The sequence below is a fragment of the Bufo gargarizans genome, chromosome 5 (genome assembly GCF_014858855.1).
Source record: "Bufo gargarizans isolate SCDJY-AF-19 chromosome 5, ASM1485885v1, whole genome shotgun sequence".
Lineage (NCBI taxonomy): Eukaryota > Metazoa > Chordata > Amphibia > Anura > Bufonidae > Bufo > Bufo gargarizans.
This window is the reverse complement of record NC_058084.1, coordinates 50,421,863-50,438,549: the sequence shown is the minus strand read 5'-3', so window position 1 is coordinate 50,438,549 and position 16,687 is coordinate 50,421,863. Positions and strand designations below refer to the sequence as shown.

At 45.0% G+C, this 16,687-nt stretch overlaps 1 protein-coding gene and 1 long non-coding RNA gene across 5 annotated transcripts in view; both read left to right on the top strand.

The window, feature by feature from the left end:
- OXR1 (oxidation resistance 1) overlaps positions 1-6,164 on the top strand; it is a 114,024-nt gene extending 107,860 nt beyond the window's left edge. For all 4 annotated transcript variants that reach the window (XM_044292922.1, XM_044292921.1, XM_044292924.1 and 1 more), the window contains one exon: positions 5,590-6,164. In XM_044292922.1, coding sequence (XP_044148857.1) covers positions 5,590-5,725 — 136 coding nt within the window. In that variant the 3' untranslated portion in view covers positions 5,726-6,164. The remainder of the gene's footprint in view (positions 1-5,589) is intronic.
- A 1,472-nt stretch (positions 6,165-7,636) lies between these two features.
- Positions 7,637-10,034, top strand: LOC122938292. The gene is made up of 2 exons (XR_006390000.1): positions 7,637-8,744; positions 9,187-10,034. It is a non-coding gene; the product is annotated as an uncharacterized LOC122938292 (long non-coding RNA).
- The last annotated feature ends 6,653 nt before the right edge of the window (positions 10,035-16,687 follow it).

Sequence of the window (16,687 nt, the reverse complement as noted above, 5' to 3'; positions counted from 1 at the left end):
CCATATGCATGACCCCTCTTCCGTGGCGGTGTACCCACTCTTGCTGGATTCGCTGCCAGCCAGGGGCTTGCCTTCCTTCCTCAGGCGACATGCACGCATTCTTAGTGACTGTGTTTGTATCTCGCCAGTACGTTGCTGGCCATGTGTATGACTCCCATGCATGGCGGTGTGCTCGCACTCTCCCTGGATGAGATGCTGGCCATGTGCTTTACCCCCCTTTTTTTCTGGGCGGCATGCTACACTCTCACCGGATACATTGCTGGCCATGTGAATGGCCCTCTAACAGGGGTGGAACGCTTGCACTTCCATTGGATACGGTGCTGGCCTTGTGCGTGACCACCTCTCATTTCAAGGGCAGAATTTGACACGCTCATGAGATTCACGGCTGTCCTTATATGGCTGTGCTGGACTTGTACATGTCCCCCTTCGTTAGCAGAGTAGTTGCACTCTCGCTGAGTTCAGTGTTGGGTGCATTGTGGCACACTCACTTAATGCTGGGATACCCTGTGCTTGTTCCCCTTTCGCTAGGTGGACCTCCTGCGTTCCGGCTGGTTTATAGGGTATGTCCTGCTTCTCTGAAGTAGGTACGGCCTTAGGCATCACTTCCTTTTGGGACGGGCCTTTGCACTCTTACCGACTGCTGTTGACCTGGTACATTTCCCCCTTTCGGGGTGGACTGGTTGCGTTCCATCGCATGCTATGCTAGGTTTGTGCATAACTCCCTTTCAGGTTGCACTTGCAATTCCGTACATGCTGTGGCACTCTGGGGCGGGCCCCCCTTTTTCTAGGTGGGTTGGCCTTCCCGCTGCTTACGGGGCTGCTCGTACGTATGCCTCACCTGCTTCCTGCGGCATATCTTTGTTTCTTGGATGCGATGCTTGCCGCAAGCCTTGCACTCGTCCCTAAGGAGTTCATTCTGTCCTCCTGACCGAACAGGTTCTATTGCTCTCTGCTGCACCGAGCTGGGTGGTGCTCATTCATTTCGTTGGCTTTTCATTCCAGGGAGTGTTCGTGGGTCCTAGATGCATGCCCATTCGTCCTTCTGCGGCATTGCTTCCCTGCGCTGGTGGTCACATGGTCGGAAGTGCTGTTGTCTGCAGCGCCTCTCGAATTCTTCGTTGGCTCTGGCAGGACTGCGGTTCCCTTGCCTGCTGCAATTTCCTCCTCTTCGGATGCAGTGTGGTATGAGTCCTTCCTCTTGGCGCCTCTACGCTTCTGTCTGATCTGCTACCAGGTTCGGGCTGCTCTTCTCGGGAAGGTCACCCGACTTCTCTTGGGTGCTCGATTACCCGGGTCCGGAGGACCTCCGCCTTGGGTTCTTCACGGTATTCGCCTTCTGCGAGGCGGTGGACCGGGCGTCTCACAGTATAGTGGGTTCTGCTTTGAGCTGTCCTATGGCTTCCCTGTTGCCCACTCCTCCTCCTTTCGGTGGGAGGGTGTTATGCCGGCCTCTGTCTCGACTGCCTTATCTCGCCGGCCTTGTTTGGCTCCCGCTCGGTACAGATCGCTCCAATGTGGCTTCCCGCCTGACTTCAGAGGCTGTTCTTCGTTGTCCTCCCTTCTGGGGAGAGCATGGTTGTTCATGTGGGTGGTTCCGGTGTTCCTTTTGGCCTCGTACTGTCTCCCTTGTTCACACTGGCTGTATTAGCTGTGTGCCTATTTACCGAGTCTACCGCGTTCTGTTCTCCCGCTGAGTGCAGATTGCGTGGCCCATTCTAAGACGATGGTCCTGCTGTAGACTTACCTTCTCGATAACTTGGGGGGACTACCTTTTCATTCCAGATTCTCCTGATCTCCCACACCGGGACGGTCCGACGTGGTTACGTCAGCATGGATTTTAGCCTGTCTTCTCCTGGCATCTGGCGGATCGTTTGGGTTCTTTCCATCTGTCCTTCTGCTTCCCCATTCGGGTGGATACGGGATAACGTTGTTCGAGGGCCGATGGGGCTATTTTTGTCGACCCTTCTGCCTGTGCTGCTGGTCTGCGCCTGATCACATTGGGTTTTCGCCCGCTTGCCAGGCGACTCTAGCGGGTTCGCTACTGTCCACTCCTGGCAGTGTTTCGTCCAGGATCTGTCGTAGGGCTTAGGTTTTTTTTGTCTGGGGTTCTGTGGGAAGCTGTGCATTCCCCACTCTGAATTTCTCTCCCCATGGTTCGGTCTTTTACTTGAGGTGTCAAGTGTCGGCGCTGTCTTCCTCTTCCAGCGTTCTCGGCCCCCTGGGCCTGCCAAGACCTTCTTCCTCGGAGTGGCTCTTTGGTTCCTCTGTGCTGTCCTTCGGTACCGCCCTGGGGACTTATACTGAGCTCTCGGTGCTCCAATCTTGTCCTTGGAGCCGTTACAGAAGTTCTCTCTACCCCTTCTGTCCTGTTCGGTTGTGTTCCGTATCAGTCGTGTCTCTGACGGGTGCCGGAATGGTCCTTTTTTTGTTCCAAGCCTTCTGTCCTTTCCAGGGCAGGGCTGTTCTACGTTCAGTTTCTTCCTTCCTTCCTTCTGAAGGTGGTGTTTGCCTTTCGCTTCAACACCTCACCTGTTTGGGCCTTGCCGCTTTTATTTGGGGATCTCCGACTCTTGTAGCCGTTCGGCCTCTTGGGTTTCCAGGAGGTCTGTGCATAGGGTTGACTGACTCCAGGGTGGTTTTCCTCCGCTTGATCAGTTTGGCTATTGCTGAGGTTACCGCACCGAGGGCAGGATTCTGTCTTTGGTGTCACCGTTCATTTCGCCAGAGCGGTTGGTGCCTCCTGGGCCGGAGGCATTGGGCTTCGGCCATGCATTTGGGCAAGGCGGCCACGGGTCTACCTTGCGCCTTGCCGTGTTCTACAGGGTGCATACTCTGACTTTGGCAGATGCTGCCTTGCCCCGCCTGGGGTTGCGGGCGGCGGTTCATTGATGCCTTTCGGGTGCTTCACCTTGGGCTGTGGTCCCTCCCCCTTTTGGACTGCTTTTGAACGTCCCAAGGTCTTCTGTGTCCCCCAAGGAAACTGGGCGAGAAAACGAGATTTTTGTATTACTTACCAGTAAAATCTCTTTCTCGCTCTTTCCTTGGGGGACACAGCACCCACCCATTCATTGTTTTTTCTCTGTACGGTTTCCGAGTTTTTTGTTACCCGTCGGGTTGTTGGCTTGTTGGTTCCTTGTTGGACTTTGCCTTTTCTCACTGCTTGGACACGCAACTGGCAGCCTCTCTCTCCAGGCTGAGGGTATAGCTGTGGAGGAGGGGCTTAACAGTCTTCACTTAGTGTCACGCCTCCTATGGAGATGAGCTATACCCAAGGTCTTCTGTGTCCCCCAAGGAAAGAGCGAGAAAGAGATTTTACTGGTAAGTAATACAAAAATCTCGTTTTTCATGAGCTGTATGCCAAAATCATCAATACATAATTATCACAATATGCTAATTTTTTTAGAAGGACCTGTATACACCACCACAATGGATTTGAACTTAAACTAACAAGATGTGCTTTAACTGCAGACTGTCAGCTTTAATTTGAGGGTATTTACATCCAAATCAGGTGAACGGTGTAAGAATTACAACAGTTTGCATATGTGCCTCCTGCTTGTTAAGGGACCAAAAGTAATGGGACATAATAATAATAATCATGAATCAAACTTTCACTTCCTAATACTTACTCATACAGCCAATGCATTTGCAATACTGTGTGTATTACTAATACAGCTTCCGGCCTGTGAGATCCATGGGGCTGGATCTCACAGGCTCGTCACCGGAAGGCAGCGCAGATGCCTTCCTTAGACATCACGCTGGCTTCCATGCCATCGGGTCCCCCCTACAGCCGCAAGGGGAACCAATGGCACGCCCGATCACCGCCGCAACCACAGGTGTAAGCCGCAAACCGCAGGTCTGAATTGACCTGTGGTTTGCGGCGATCGCAATGATTTGAGCAGGCACCGGGTTCCGATCACCGGGCGGCGGTGATCGGAACTATACATGACGTACCGGTACGTCATGTGTCCTTAAGGACATGGGTTGCTAGATGGCCGCTAGCACATCCACAATACCCAGTCCCCATAGTTCTGTGTGCTTTTATTGTGTAAAAAAAAACTATTAGATACATATGCAAATTAACCTGAGATGAGTCCTGTATGTGAGATGATTTGGGGACAGGACTCATCTCAGGTTAATTTGCATATGTATCTAATCGTTTTTTTTTCAAACCATAAAAGCACACAGAGCTATGGGGACTGGGTATTGCAGATGTGCTAGCGGCCATCTAGCAACCAACCCATGTCCTCAGCTCTATACACAAAGTCCCGGTGACAGGTTCCCTTTAACATAGTATTAGTTTAAGGGGGTGCACACTTATGCAACCACATTATTTATTTTATTTTTAGATTTTTTCTTCCCTCCACCGAAAAGACTTCAGTTTGTTTTTAAATTGAGTTGTACAGTTTATAGGTCACATTAAAGGTGGAAAAAGTTCTGAAATGATTCATCTTTGGCCTCGTGCACACGACCGTTGTTTTGGTCCGCATCCGAGCAGCAGTTTTGGCGGTTTGGATGCGGACCCATTCACTTCAATGGGGCCGCAAAAGATGCGGACAACATCCGTGGCCCCGCAGAAAAAAATATAACCTGTCCTATTCTTGTCCGCGCTTTGCGGACAAGAATAGGCAGTTATATTAAAGGCTGTCCGTGCCTTTCCGCAAATTGCGGAACGCACATGGACGCCATCCTTTCTTTGTGGATCCGCGATTTGCAGACCGCAAAACACACAATGGTCGTGTGCATGAGGCCTTGGTCTCATTTTTTATACATCACAGAAACCTGACATTTTTAACAGGAGTGTGTAGACTTTTTATATCCACTGTATGTATATGTGTGTATGTATACATACATACATACATACATACATACATTCATTCATTCATTCATTCATTCATTCATTCATTCATTCATTCATGAACACGATAGGAGAGAATTAGAGACTTTACCTTTCTATAGAAAGGCTTTCTGATTTTTGACCAAGTGATTAATGTGTAGTCGTAAGACCGGATCTCCTATACGTCATCATATTGCACAGGTTATGTCTAAGGCTACTTTCACACTAGCGTTTTTTGTGGATCCGTCATGGATCTGCAAAAATGCTTCCGTTACAATAATAAAACCGCATGCATCAGTCATGAATGGATCCGATTGCATTATGTCTTCTATAGCCATGACGGATCCGTTGTGTCAGAGAAAACTGATCCGTCCCCATTGACTTACATTGTGTGTCAGAACGGATCCGTTTGGCTCCGTTTCATCAGACGGACACCAAAATGCTGTAAGCAGCCTCCAAAACCTGAATAGAGACTAAACTGATGCATTCTAAGCGGATTCTTTTCCATTCAGAATGCATTAGAATGCAAACTGATCCGTTTTGGACCGCTTGTGAGAGCCCTGAACGGATCTCGCAAACGTAAAACCAAAACGCGAGTGTGAAAGTAGCCCTATGTAAAATCTCAGGAATAAAATGTTTTTACAATCGGGGGTGCCAAATGGTGTCTTTTTATTATCCACATGTGTATAATATGCACATTTATTTCCTGATATGGCATTCATTGGGCTGTTTCTTGTCTTGTTTTTCTTCCGCAGAGGAGAATTTGCCCTGTGGCTGGATGGAGATCTCTACCACGGGAGAAGTCACTCGTGTAAAACGTTTGAAAACTCTATCCTTTCTAAGAAAGAAGATTTCATTGTTCAAGACATAGAAATTTGGGCATTTGAGTAAATATGTACATAAAGCTAGCGACTGCCGTCTCTTCACCCCACCTCCTGTACAGAAGGGAGACTCTGTGTCCCGCGGCTTGTTGATATATACCCTTTTAATATATTTGTATTTTTGTTAATATTTAACCATAGTTACTTTTTATTTTCGGTAGCTATATCTATTTTCAGACCTGAATATTGGGTGAAGCTGTAATTGTATGTTTCGATGAATGTTGTACTTTTCCGTCGCTCCCTCCTTCTCTAACTCGAGTCTAATGGAAGCTCACATATCGGAAGCAGTGCCGTCATGGAACAGAAGCAGAGGTCCAAGGCGAGATCTCATAAACAGTAGTATTTAAAGGGAAAGCTCATCTTGGTAACCAATTTTATTTATTTTTTCTGTTCTAGTGCAAAATAAAAAGGAATCTTTGCTATAGTTTTGATTAAAAGCTTCCTACTCCTTTGCGTTTACTGTTCCTGTGCAGACCTATGTGTTTTCCATGGTATTTGATGAATAGCAATGTGACTGCAGGGTCAGACTACACAGGGTTAGTTTGCTGGTGCTACCATGGTAACACAAAGTTTTGCAGAGGAGCTGTTGATATTAAACGGTAGGAAATGTTAAGGCTACTTTCACACTTGCGGCAGTGTGATCCGGCGGGCAGTTCCGTAGTCGGAACTGGCCGCCGGATCCGCCGATCTGCCGCTGACTGAAAGCATTTGTGAGACTGATTCGGATCCGTCTCACAAATGCATTGTAAGGACGGATGCGTCTCTCCGCTTGTCATGCGGACAGACGGATCCGTCTTGCATCTTTTTTCACATTTTTACCGGTCTGCGCATGTGCAGGCTGGAAGGACGGATCCGGCATTCCGGTATTTTGAATGCCTGGATCCGGCACTAATACATTCATATGGAAAAAAAATGCCGGCGTTCAGGCATGTCTTCAGTTTTTTCGCCGGAGATAAAACGGTAGCATGCTGAGGTTTTCTCTTTTGCCTGATCAGTCAAAACGACTGAACTGAAGACATCCTGATGCATCCTGAACGGATTACTCTCCATTCAGAATGCAGGGGGATATGCCTGATCAGTTCTTTTCTGGTATAGAGCCCTTAGGACGGAACTCAGCGCCGGAAAAGAAAAACGCTAGTGTGAAAGTACCCTTATCAATTACAAAGCTGCTTTATTTTTCATTTTGAATAATATTTGTTGCAAGGTGTACATGGCCTTTAAGGGAATTGGCCTACACCCTATGTTTATCACCCATCCATCTGAGAGAGGTGATAAATGGATGATCACAAGAAGGAGAGTCGTGTGTCCCCTGTATAAATGGAGTGGTCGTGCACATGCGTAAGCACCTCTCCATTCACTCCTATAGGACTGCCATAAGTGGAGTGTTGTACTCTGCAGTCCTAAAAATGGTAAATGGCCCTGTGTTCATGCATGTATTCTAATACGCCATACACACAAGGGACTCTGTGGGATGGGGGACCCATCTTGTGATTGGTGGGGGTTCCAGTGGTCAGACCCTCAGCAATCATATATTTATCACCTATCCTGAGAATCGGAGATAAATGTTGTTGGCGGGCCGACCCATTTTAAAGGGGCTGTCTCGCATTTCAGCAGGTGGCATTTTGTCATGTAGAGAAAGTTAATACCAGGCACTAACTAATGTATTGTGATTGTCCATATTGCCTCCTTTGCCGGCTGGATTCATTTTTCCATCACCATTACACACTGCTCGTTTCCAGAGGTTACGACCACCCTGCAATCCATCAGCGGTGGCCGTGCTTGCACACTATAGGACAAAAGTGCCGTCCTCTCTGGTGGCCGCAACCATAGGAGCATGCAGTAGCGTCATAACCCCTGGATATGAGACGTGTATAATGTGACAAAATAATGAATCCAGCCAGCAAAGGAGGCAATATGGACAATCACAATACATTAGTGAGTGCCTGGTATTAACTTTCTCTACATGATAAATGCCATTTCCTGAAGTGAGAGACAACCCCTTTAAGGATTTTTCTTCTATGGATAGTGAACACTGAATTCACAGGTAAAACCATTTTGGGTTCATATATTCAAGTACCATATGCATTCTATAAATACGGGGGGGAGGGGAATAAGCAGGAAAGCCTCATGTAGTTTTGCAGTGCATATATGTTGTACAGTTCTAGTACCCAATCTGACAAAATGGTCGACGTGTATGACGATAAATAGACAATATTGTAACTCGTAATTATTTGTGGAATATGCAAACTGTCATGTGACCTCAGAGGAAAAGCCACCAGTCTATATCCGTAGCCGTTCTGTAGAGAAATCAGCCTCTTGTGCAATAACTGCTCCGCAAAACACAACGTTTGACGACTAAGCTTTTCATTCTGTGTTACGCGAGTAAGTTGCCGTTCTCCGTGTGACCGTGGGTTATAAATATATATTATATATATTTTGTGCTGAAGACTCAGCGGTTTGATAAACAATGTATATTATCTTGTAAATTTAATGTTGAAAAGTAGCGTTGTTCTTATAGAAATGTGTTCATTTGACGGGTTTTGCTTCTAGCACTTTAACTTTTTTTTTTATTCTTTGGAAACCTATAAAAAGCCAAAAGGAATAGCTTGTAGGTCTTACAACTAGGCAATCAATCGCCCCCTTCTCTCCTTCATCTGTTTAGGATACTGCCAGTCTGTTCGGCAGAGGCAGCTGTGCATTAATGAGGTTTTCCCAGCTGATAATGTAATGGTCTCTCACCGTGGTATGCCATCCCTTTATGATCTGCGGGCGTCTGACCTCTGGGACTCTTTGATCCTGAGGATGAAGGGGCTGCACTATGATTTTCCCTGTGCAGCAACTTTACCAGCCACCCTCTATGCAGGGAACTGCAGGTGCACTTCAATGAGACCGTGCTGCAGTTCCCCATACAGTGGCGGTCAGGCGCTATAGTGCAGGGAAAAACTGTGCTTCATCAGAGCAGCGGCCTCTTCATTCTAAGGATCAGTGGCTCAAAGATCATAAAGTGATATCCTAGAAGTATGCCACCTGTCAGCAGATCTGTACCTGACACTGGCTGACCTGTTACATGTGCGCTTGGCAGCTAAAGGCATCTGTGTTGGTCCCATGTTCATATGTGTCCGTATTACTGAGAAATATAAGGTTTTAATATATGCAAATGAGCTTCTAGGAGCAACGGGGGCGTTGCTGTTACACCTCGAGGCTCTGCTCTCTCTGCAACTGCCGCACCCTCTTTACTTTTTTTTTGACAGGGCCAGGTGTGATGACGTTTTCGCTGCCTGGCTCTGTAAATTAAAGTACACAGGGAGTGGCAGTTGCAGAGAGAGCTGAGCCTCTAGGTGTAATGGTAACGCCCCCGTTGCTCCTAGTTTCATTTGCATATAATAAAACATCATTTTTCTCAGCAATGCGGGCACATATGAACATGGGACCAACACAGATGTCTTCAGCTGCCAAGCGCACATGTAACAGGTCAGCCAGTGTCATAGGGACAAAACTGCTGACAGATGCCCTTTTAAGAGGATATGTTCACATACAGTTGTTTTCAGTGTTGATTTTGGCGCTGATGCACCCTCTAAAACCACACCAAAAATGCTCACAATGTATCTCCATTCCATTAAATGGGGAAACCATTTATTAATTCATAAGGAGTGTTTCTTTTTCACTTGCGGTTTTAACAACCACCCCGCAGTAAAAAGCAGCGCCATGTCCGTTCTTGACGCGGATTCGTCATCCAAAGTTCCCATTGATATGGGCAGGATGAAAAACTACATAAAAAACTTATGAAAAACCGCATCGGAATAAAAAGCTGCATCCTAAAATACTGAGTAAGTGGATTCCACATCACGTTTTTTTTTCAGCACAGAAAAAAACTGTGAACATACTGATAGTGTCAAGATCACACAATCCGTAAAATATGAGACACGGTATCTGCACAGCTGCTGAAGTCCTGCTGCATGTTACATCTATGGTGAACGTCCGCCGCCTGTCATCTGGAAGAGGGGAGAAAAATAACTATAAAGAAAAATTTTAAAAAAGGGAAGCCGTTCTAACGATACGTTGCTAATGCTGAATGTGAATAGAAATACAGGGCATCACTTTTCTCTCTGTATATAGTGCTGTCCTCCTGCTAGGCCTGATGTAGAATACGTGTAAATATATCCGCATTTCCCCCCTCTGGTCTTCCACAGCACTATTATTGTCTTTGTGGATTTAAGACTATTACTAATCCTGTTACGGATTTGAAGTACTATAAGGTCATAGTGATATAATATAAATATATGTATAAATATATATAGTAAATAAATTAATGTATATTACATTATTGTCATGTGCGTGTTTTTGCGCTTGAGTGGTTTTCTGCGTGTGTGTAATACTTTCTTTATATTGTGCTCGTTTATACTCAAGGGGAGCCTGCGATGGTAATACATGGAGAGAACTGGAAATTTAGATATATATTTTTATTTTTTTGTTTGGTATAGCTAAAAAAAAAATTATATATAATATATTAATATTATACAATTTTTACCTATTAACAATAAAACTAGGATTTTTGTGCTTGTTTATACTCCAGGGGAACATGTAATAGTAATACATGGAGAGAACAGAATTTTATTTTATTTTTTTGGAGGGGGATATAGCTAAATAAAAATACACATTTTAATATTTTTACATGGTATTAATAACTTGTACACAGAACTAGTGATGAGCAAAGTTCTAAAAAAAATTGATTTGACTCCTTCGCCGAATTTCACAAAGAAATTAAATTTGTGACTAATTACTTTGTCACAAAGCGCATTCCTTTGTATGTAGCGGGCGCAATGACTGGGAACGGCGATCATGCACCCCCGTCACTGAGCCCCTCAGATGCCGCATTCATCGCTGATTTCAGCATCTGATGCTACAATTGGCCTTTCAGGGGTTAATCAGGTTTAATAAAAAAAACTATATATATATATATATATATATATATATATATATATATATATATATATATATATATATATATAATGAAAAAAGAAAAAACACAGGCGGCACCACCCTTAGTATATGGGTGCAAAATCCAAGGACGGCAGCAGGTGCTTACCCCACGTTTGTAGATACAAAAAATTGGACTGCACTCCCAGCAATTCGTGAAGAAAATCTGAGTTTATTCACCCATCTGTGGCAAAGTGACGTTTCGGCTCCAACTGAGCCTTTCTCAAGCCAAGGCTTGAGAAAGGCTCAGTTGGAGCCGAAACGTCGCTTTGCCACAGATGGGTGAATAAACTCAGATTTTCTTCACGAATTGCTGGGAGTGCAGTCCAATTTTTTGTAGATAGATAGATAGATAGATAGATAGATAGATACCAAAAAGCGGGTCCCAGCAGCACAAGACCAGGAATACAGGTGCAGGTCCTCTCAGCCGCAGGCTCAGACGGCTATAGGTAAATAAATATCCAAAGGATGAGGCAGCACTCCAAGTAAAGTGAAAAAAGGTGGATCTTTTATTCCCTCTGCAACGTTTCAACCGTCTCAATGCGGTCTTTCTCATGCATACCACAAGGTGTCATACAAGGGTATATATACCCACAATACATAGCAAACAATTAGAGTGACAATTATTCAATACAAAGTATAATAAAGTGCATAGTGCAATATACAATAAATATAACTGACATGATTTCATATAACGTGATGATTTGTATATCACGATGATCTCCCCAATACAATACAATGTGTACAAACACAGTAATCTTAGTGACAGCATAAACTGTGAATTAATTATTGGCCTGTATTTCATCAACACACATCACCTGTGTATCTATAAAGAGTGTGATTAGATCAAATAAAGTTAAAAACAACTCACACCACAATGCATGTGCAGGGGCGCCAAAGTCCGCGTCCTCACATTCGAATCGCGCATGCCCAAACCCCCAGCCGCGTCACAGGCGCGACGTCATCACGAAAGAAGCCAAGCGCCGTTACCATGGAGACGTGACGTGAGAACCACGCGACCAGGGAAACAGTCACATGACCAACCCAGAGGAGTCGCCGAGTCCCGCCCACGACGCCGGGCCCGCGTCACCCGGCCAGACACTCCTACCGTAGTGGCGTCGCTGCGTTGTTCATGGACAGTGGGCGTCATCTTCTGCGTTCTTTTTTGTTGAAATTTGGCGTTGGGGGAGATCCTTGGGGCGCGTGCAATTGTATATAGGAGACCACAAGGGCAGGAAAGCACATAGATCACAAAGGAGCTGTTGCATGTTAAAAAAATGACCAATCTCATATTGGGTCCCCGTGACTGGATGCATAAATTTCTCACCCCTGGTCATGTAAGAACAATTGACACAACTAAGACAAGGATAAGAACCCCTCCTTCGAGAGCCAATATGAGATTGTACCAAGGTCTTAGCAGGAATGCCCGTACCATTTTCGTGACAATTTTCGTGACAAGTTGGTACGGGCAGACATTCCTGCTAAGACCTTGGTACAATCTCATATTGGCTCTCGAAGGAGGGGTTCTTATCCTTGTCTTAGTTGTGTCAATTGTTCTTACATGACCAGGGGTGAGAAATTTATGCATCCAGTCACGGGGACCCAATATGAGATTGGTCATTTTTTTAACATGCAACAGCTCCTTTGTGATCTATGTGCTTTCCTGCCCTTGTGGTCTCCTATATGTTGGGGAGACCACTTGTGACATGAAGACACGTTTGAATAATCCCTGGTTCTCAATTAGACAAAAAAGAAAAGATCTGCCCGTTCCAAAACATTTTGTGGAAGCTAATCATAAGGAGAGGGATTTGAAATTTGTTAGTGGACCAAATTACTCTGTCTAGAAGGGGAGGTGATAGGACACTGGCCCTCAAACAGAGGGAGCTGAGATGGATCCATCGCCTCAACACCCTGAGACCTCATGGTCTCAATGTTGACTTCAAGTGGAGTGTATTATAGGAGGGGGCTCCTCGCTATTCTCTCTGGATCCTCGGCTTGCTATGCCCTGTTGTGTGTAAATATTTTTTGGTGTCATCAATTATGGAACTAAATTGTTTTTTTTATAGATGTATAGTCTTTCTGTTCCATTTTCTTATATATATTTTTTCTTTCTTTCTCCAGATATTGGTACTCCACTGGCGTTGTTCATGGACAGTGGGCGTCATTTTCTGCGTTCTTTTTTTGTTGAAATTTGGCGTTGGGGGAGATCCTTGGGGCGCGTGCAATTGTATTTCTCCTAATAAGATACTAAATGGGTCAACTGTAATTACATTGCTTTCTTGGAGTGGTGGTTTTCTCTTTTTTTATAGACCTAAGGGACGGTTTCTGGGTTTGGGCGCCTTGGCATGGACATGTCTTGGATCCCATGCCCGTCATGGACCGGGGGTGATGACCGTGAGAACGACGTGACCCTTTGGTCCCCGTCCCATTGTCTTACAGCATGAGTATGGCACGAATTATGTAGGGGTTACCTATGGTGCCGACATACTCTGTACCACGCTCACTCCGGTCTCTAAGTGTATATAGTGACCCGGTGAGGTGCTCATTGGCCCTCGCCTGTCTGTTACTTTATATTTTATCTTTGCATTTGCTGTGTCTATTGTTTCTCTCCCCCCGCCGATCTCTGTTAGCCCGCGCCTGCCCTATGTCTGTCGCGGGACTGTGGTGAGCCACTGTGCACGGTGCTTGGCTTGTTGTTGCCATGGCAGCGACGCCACTACGGTAGGCGTGTCTGGCCGGGTGACGCGGGCCCGGCGTCGTGGGCGGGACTCGGTGACTCCTCTGGCTTGGTCATGTGACTGTTTCCCTGGTCGCGTGGTTCTCACGTCACGTCTCCATGGTAATGTCGCTTGGCTTCTTCCTTGATGACGTCGCGCCTGTGACGCGGCTGGGGGTTTGGCATGTGCGATTCGACTGTGAGGACGCGGACTTTGGCGCACATGCATTGCGGTGTGAGTTGTTTTTAACTTTATTTGATCTAATCACATTCTTTATAGATACACAGGTGATGTGTGTTGATGAAATACAGGCCAATAATTAATTCACAGTTTATGCTGTCACTAAGATTACTGTGTTTGTACACATTGTATTGTATTGTGGAGATCATCGTGATATGCAAATCATCACGTTATATGAAATCATGTCAGTTATATTTATTGTATATTGCACTATGCACTTTATTATACTTTGTATTGAATAATTGTCACTCTAATTGTTTGCTATGTATTGTGGGTATATATACCCTTGTATGACACCTTGTGGTATGCATGAGAAAGACCGCATTGAGACGGTTGAAACGTTGCAGAGGGAATAAAAGATCCACCTTTTTTCACTTTACTTGGCGTGCTGCCTCATCCTTTGGATACTTATATATATATATCTATACTTGCCTCATCCATCTGCCCGCAGAGAGGCCATCTTGATTGAAGACACCACGCACAATCTAATGTGGTTAATCTAATCGCGCTGGCTGGTCACAGTGACGTCGCCCCGCACAAGAATTTTTGCGGCATCTTCAATCAAGATGACCTCTCCTCGAGCAAATGGATGTTTTTGTTTTTTTTTGTTTGTTTTTTTTGCTGCTATTTCTGGAAGAATAGATTAGTTACCATGAAGCGTGAGGAAAGTCGGCTTCGTGGCGAATCAAATTTGTCCTGAAATTTGGATTGAAGAAAATTTGTTTGGCTTCGATTCTCTCAACACTACACAGGACATATTCATAGTCTATAAATAATCAAATGTAGGCCAAGAAACGCCAGTCTCCTAGACCAGCCCCCACAGCCCCCCACTAAATGTTAGAGACGTCTTTAAGAGGGAGCGGAGTGAGTGTTCATCTCCTAGTATTGCTATTTGAATACATACATGTACAGATAATGTCTCGATCACTGTGATAACGTCTGGGGTAAGATGTGTTGGAAATAAGTCTTTACAACATCTCATTCAGTGTCTAATAGGTGGGATATGCAGGGACCACTGAGCAAATCAGTTTGCCAGCAAGGAGACACAGCAGTGGAAATTACCATGAGGGTAATATTTGAAGTCCGTTTTGCTTGAGTTGGGGTTTGTGTACTTTGCACCAAATTTATCAAGTGTCACAGATTTTGTTAAATTTGGCACATCTTTAACTTTAACACTTTTGTCTACAAATGCTACTCATTCCTACAACACCCACCCCAAGTGAGAGTCCGTGTCTACATTTCCGTGTCATTTTCAATTTCATAAAAAAAGCGGCCTTGTTTCATCGGTGCAGGATCCGTGTTTAGTGTATGTGTGTCATCCGTAATCCACAGACATTGCTCAGCTTAAAATTACCTTCCCGAGCATCTCCTATCAGTCTTCAGTGAAAAACAGATGCAACATGGATACTATCAGTGTTGTCTTTGATTTTCATGGACCCATATGCTGTCATAGGCGAATTTAGTCCGCATAACGGACCAAAGTAGTGCTTACCCACACTCAAATCAATGGGTGCGTGTTGTCCGCAGAAAATGCAGACAGCACGTGTCGGTGAAAAACGGACATGTGAAAGAGGTCAGACGTTGCTGCTTTTTTGCAACTTTTTTAATGGTCTTAATTGATACATCCGCAGTGAGACTAATTAACCCCTAACCTCGTCCGCTTTCCCACTCACTTTTCAAAACTGCAGTCGTGTAAAAAAAATCACAAAGTTGCAAAGTTTTTGCTGAAGTGTCCCTAAAATATCTGAAAGCCCTATTTTGTGACTCATTGAAGCCAGAATTCTGGAATTCAGGGGTTGATCATTTTCCCCCATGAGGTTTTCGCTGTTGGGTCTAAGCCATCTTCCTTCCCTTTGGCCCTCTTGCATACCGTATGTGAATATGTCCTTCCACTACAGCAAGGCTCAGCAACCTCCAGCTGAAACTACACTTTCCAGAATGCTTTATTAACCTCTATGGGAGTTGGGGTCCGCAAATTGAAGATCCGCAAAACACTGGCAATGTGCATTCTGCAATTTGCGGGCCGCACATCGCTGGCACTAAAATAGAAAATGCCTAATCTTGTCCGCAATTGCATGTTCTATTTTTTTGCGGTAACGGAAGCACTGATGCAGAAGTGCAGATCCGCGGATGCAGACAGCACATTCCGGCCCCATTGAAAATTGCGGAACGGATGCGGACCCATTTTGCGGACGTCTGAATGGACCCTTAACAGAACAGCTGAGCAATTGTGCATGCTGGGAGTTGTAGTTTCACAGCAACTGGAGTTACAAAGGTTGCTGACCCCTGTCGTTCATCCCCACAAGAATGTAGAAAACCTGGATTGTCACAACCCGACCGTGGCCTTGGACCACGGAATGATTACAATGGAAAATTAAAATTTTTACTGGAATAAAAATGTAGTGAACGTGCGTGTTTTTTTTTTTTTTGTTTTTTTTTAACATGTCTTTTTAACATGTCATGAATCTTGGTTTCTTATAAAATGTAGTTAAAAAATAAAAAGACGTTTTATCTGGACGATCACAATCACAGTGCTTCAATAAATGGCTTGGGGTCCGTGTAAACAGAAGACAAAGTTAGGCCCCTTTCACACAAGTGATATGGATTGTGTCAGACTCTGTTCAGAAAAAAACTGGTTTTGCACGCAAGTTCAGTCAGTTCTGTCTGCTATTGCTTTCAGTGGTTCAGAATTTCCATGCAGATACAATCCGTTTTTGATGTATTGTTCAGACGTGTGAAGAAACTGATGGATAACCTTCCACATCTCCCAGCGACCATCAGTGAAAAACACATTGCATCCGGATGTCTTCCGTTTTTCATGCAAGCCTCATTTATTTCTATAGAGCCAGGGCTGCGTGAAAAACGCAAAATATCAATCGTGCTGCGATTTTGTTTAATTTTATTTTTTTTAATGCGTGAAAAACAACATTCATGTACACAGACCCCTTGAAATAAACCGGTCAGGATTTAGGCTAAATGCTATGCGTTTGCTACATGCATCACATCCGAAATGAAGACTGACTCGTGTGAAAGAGGTC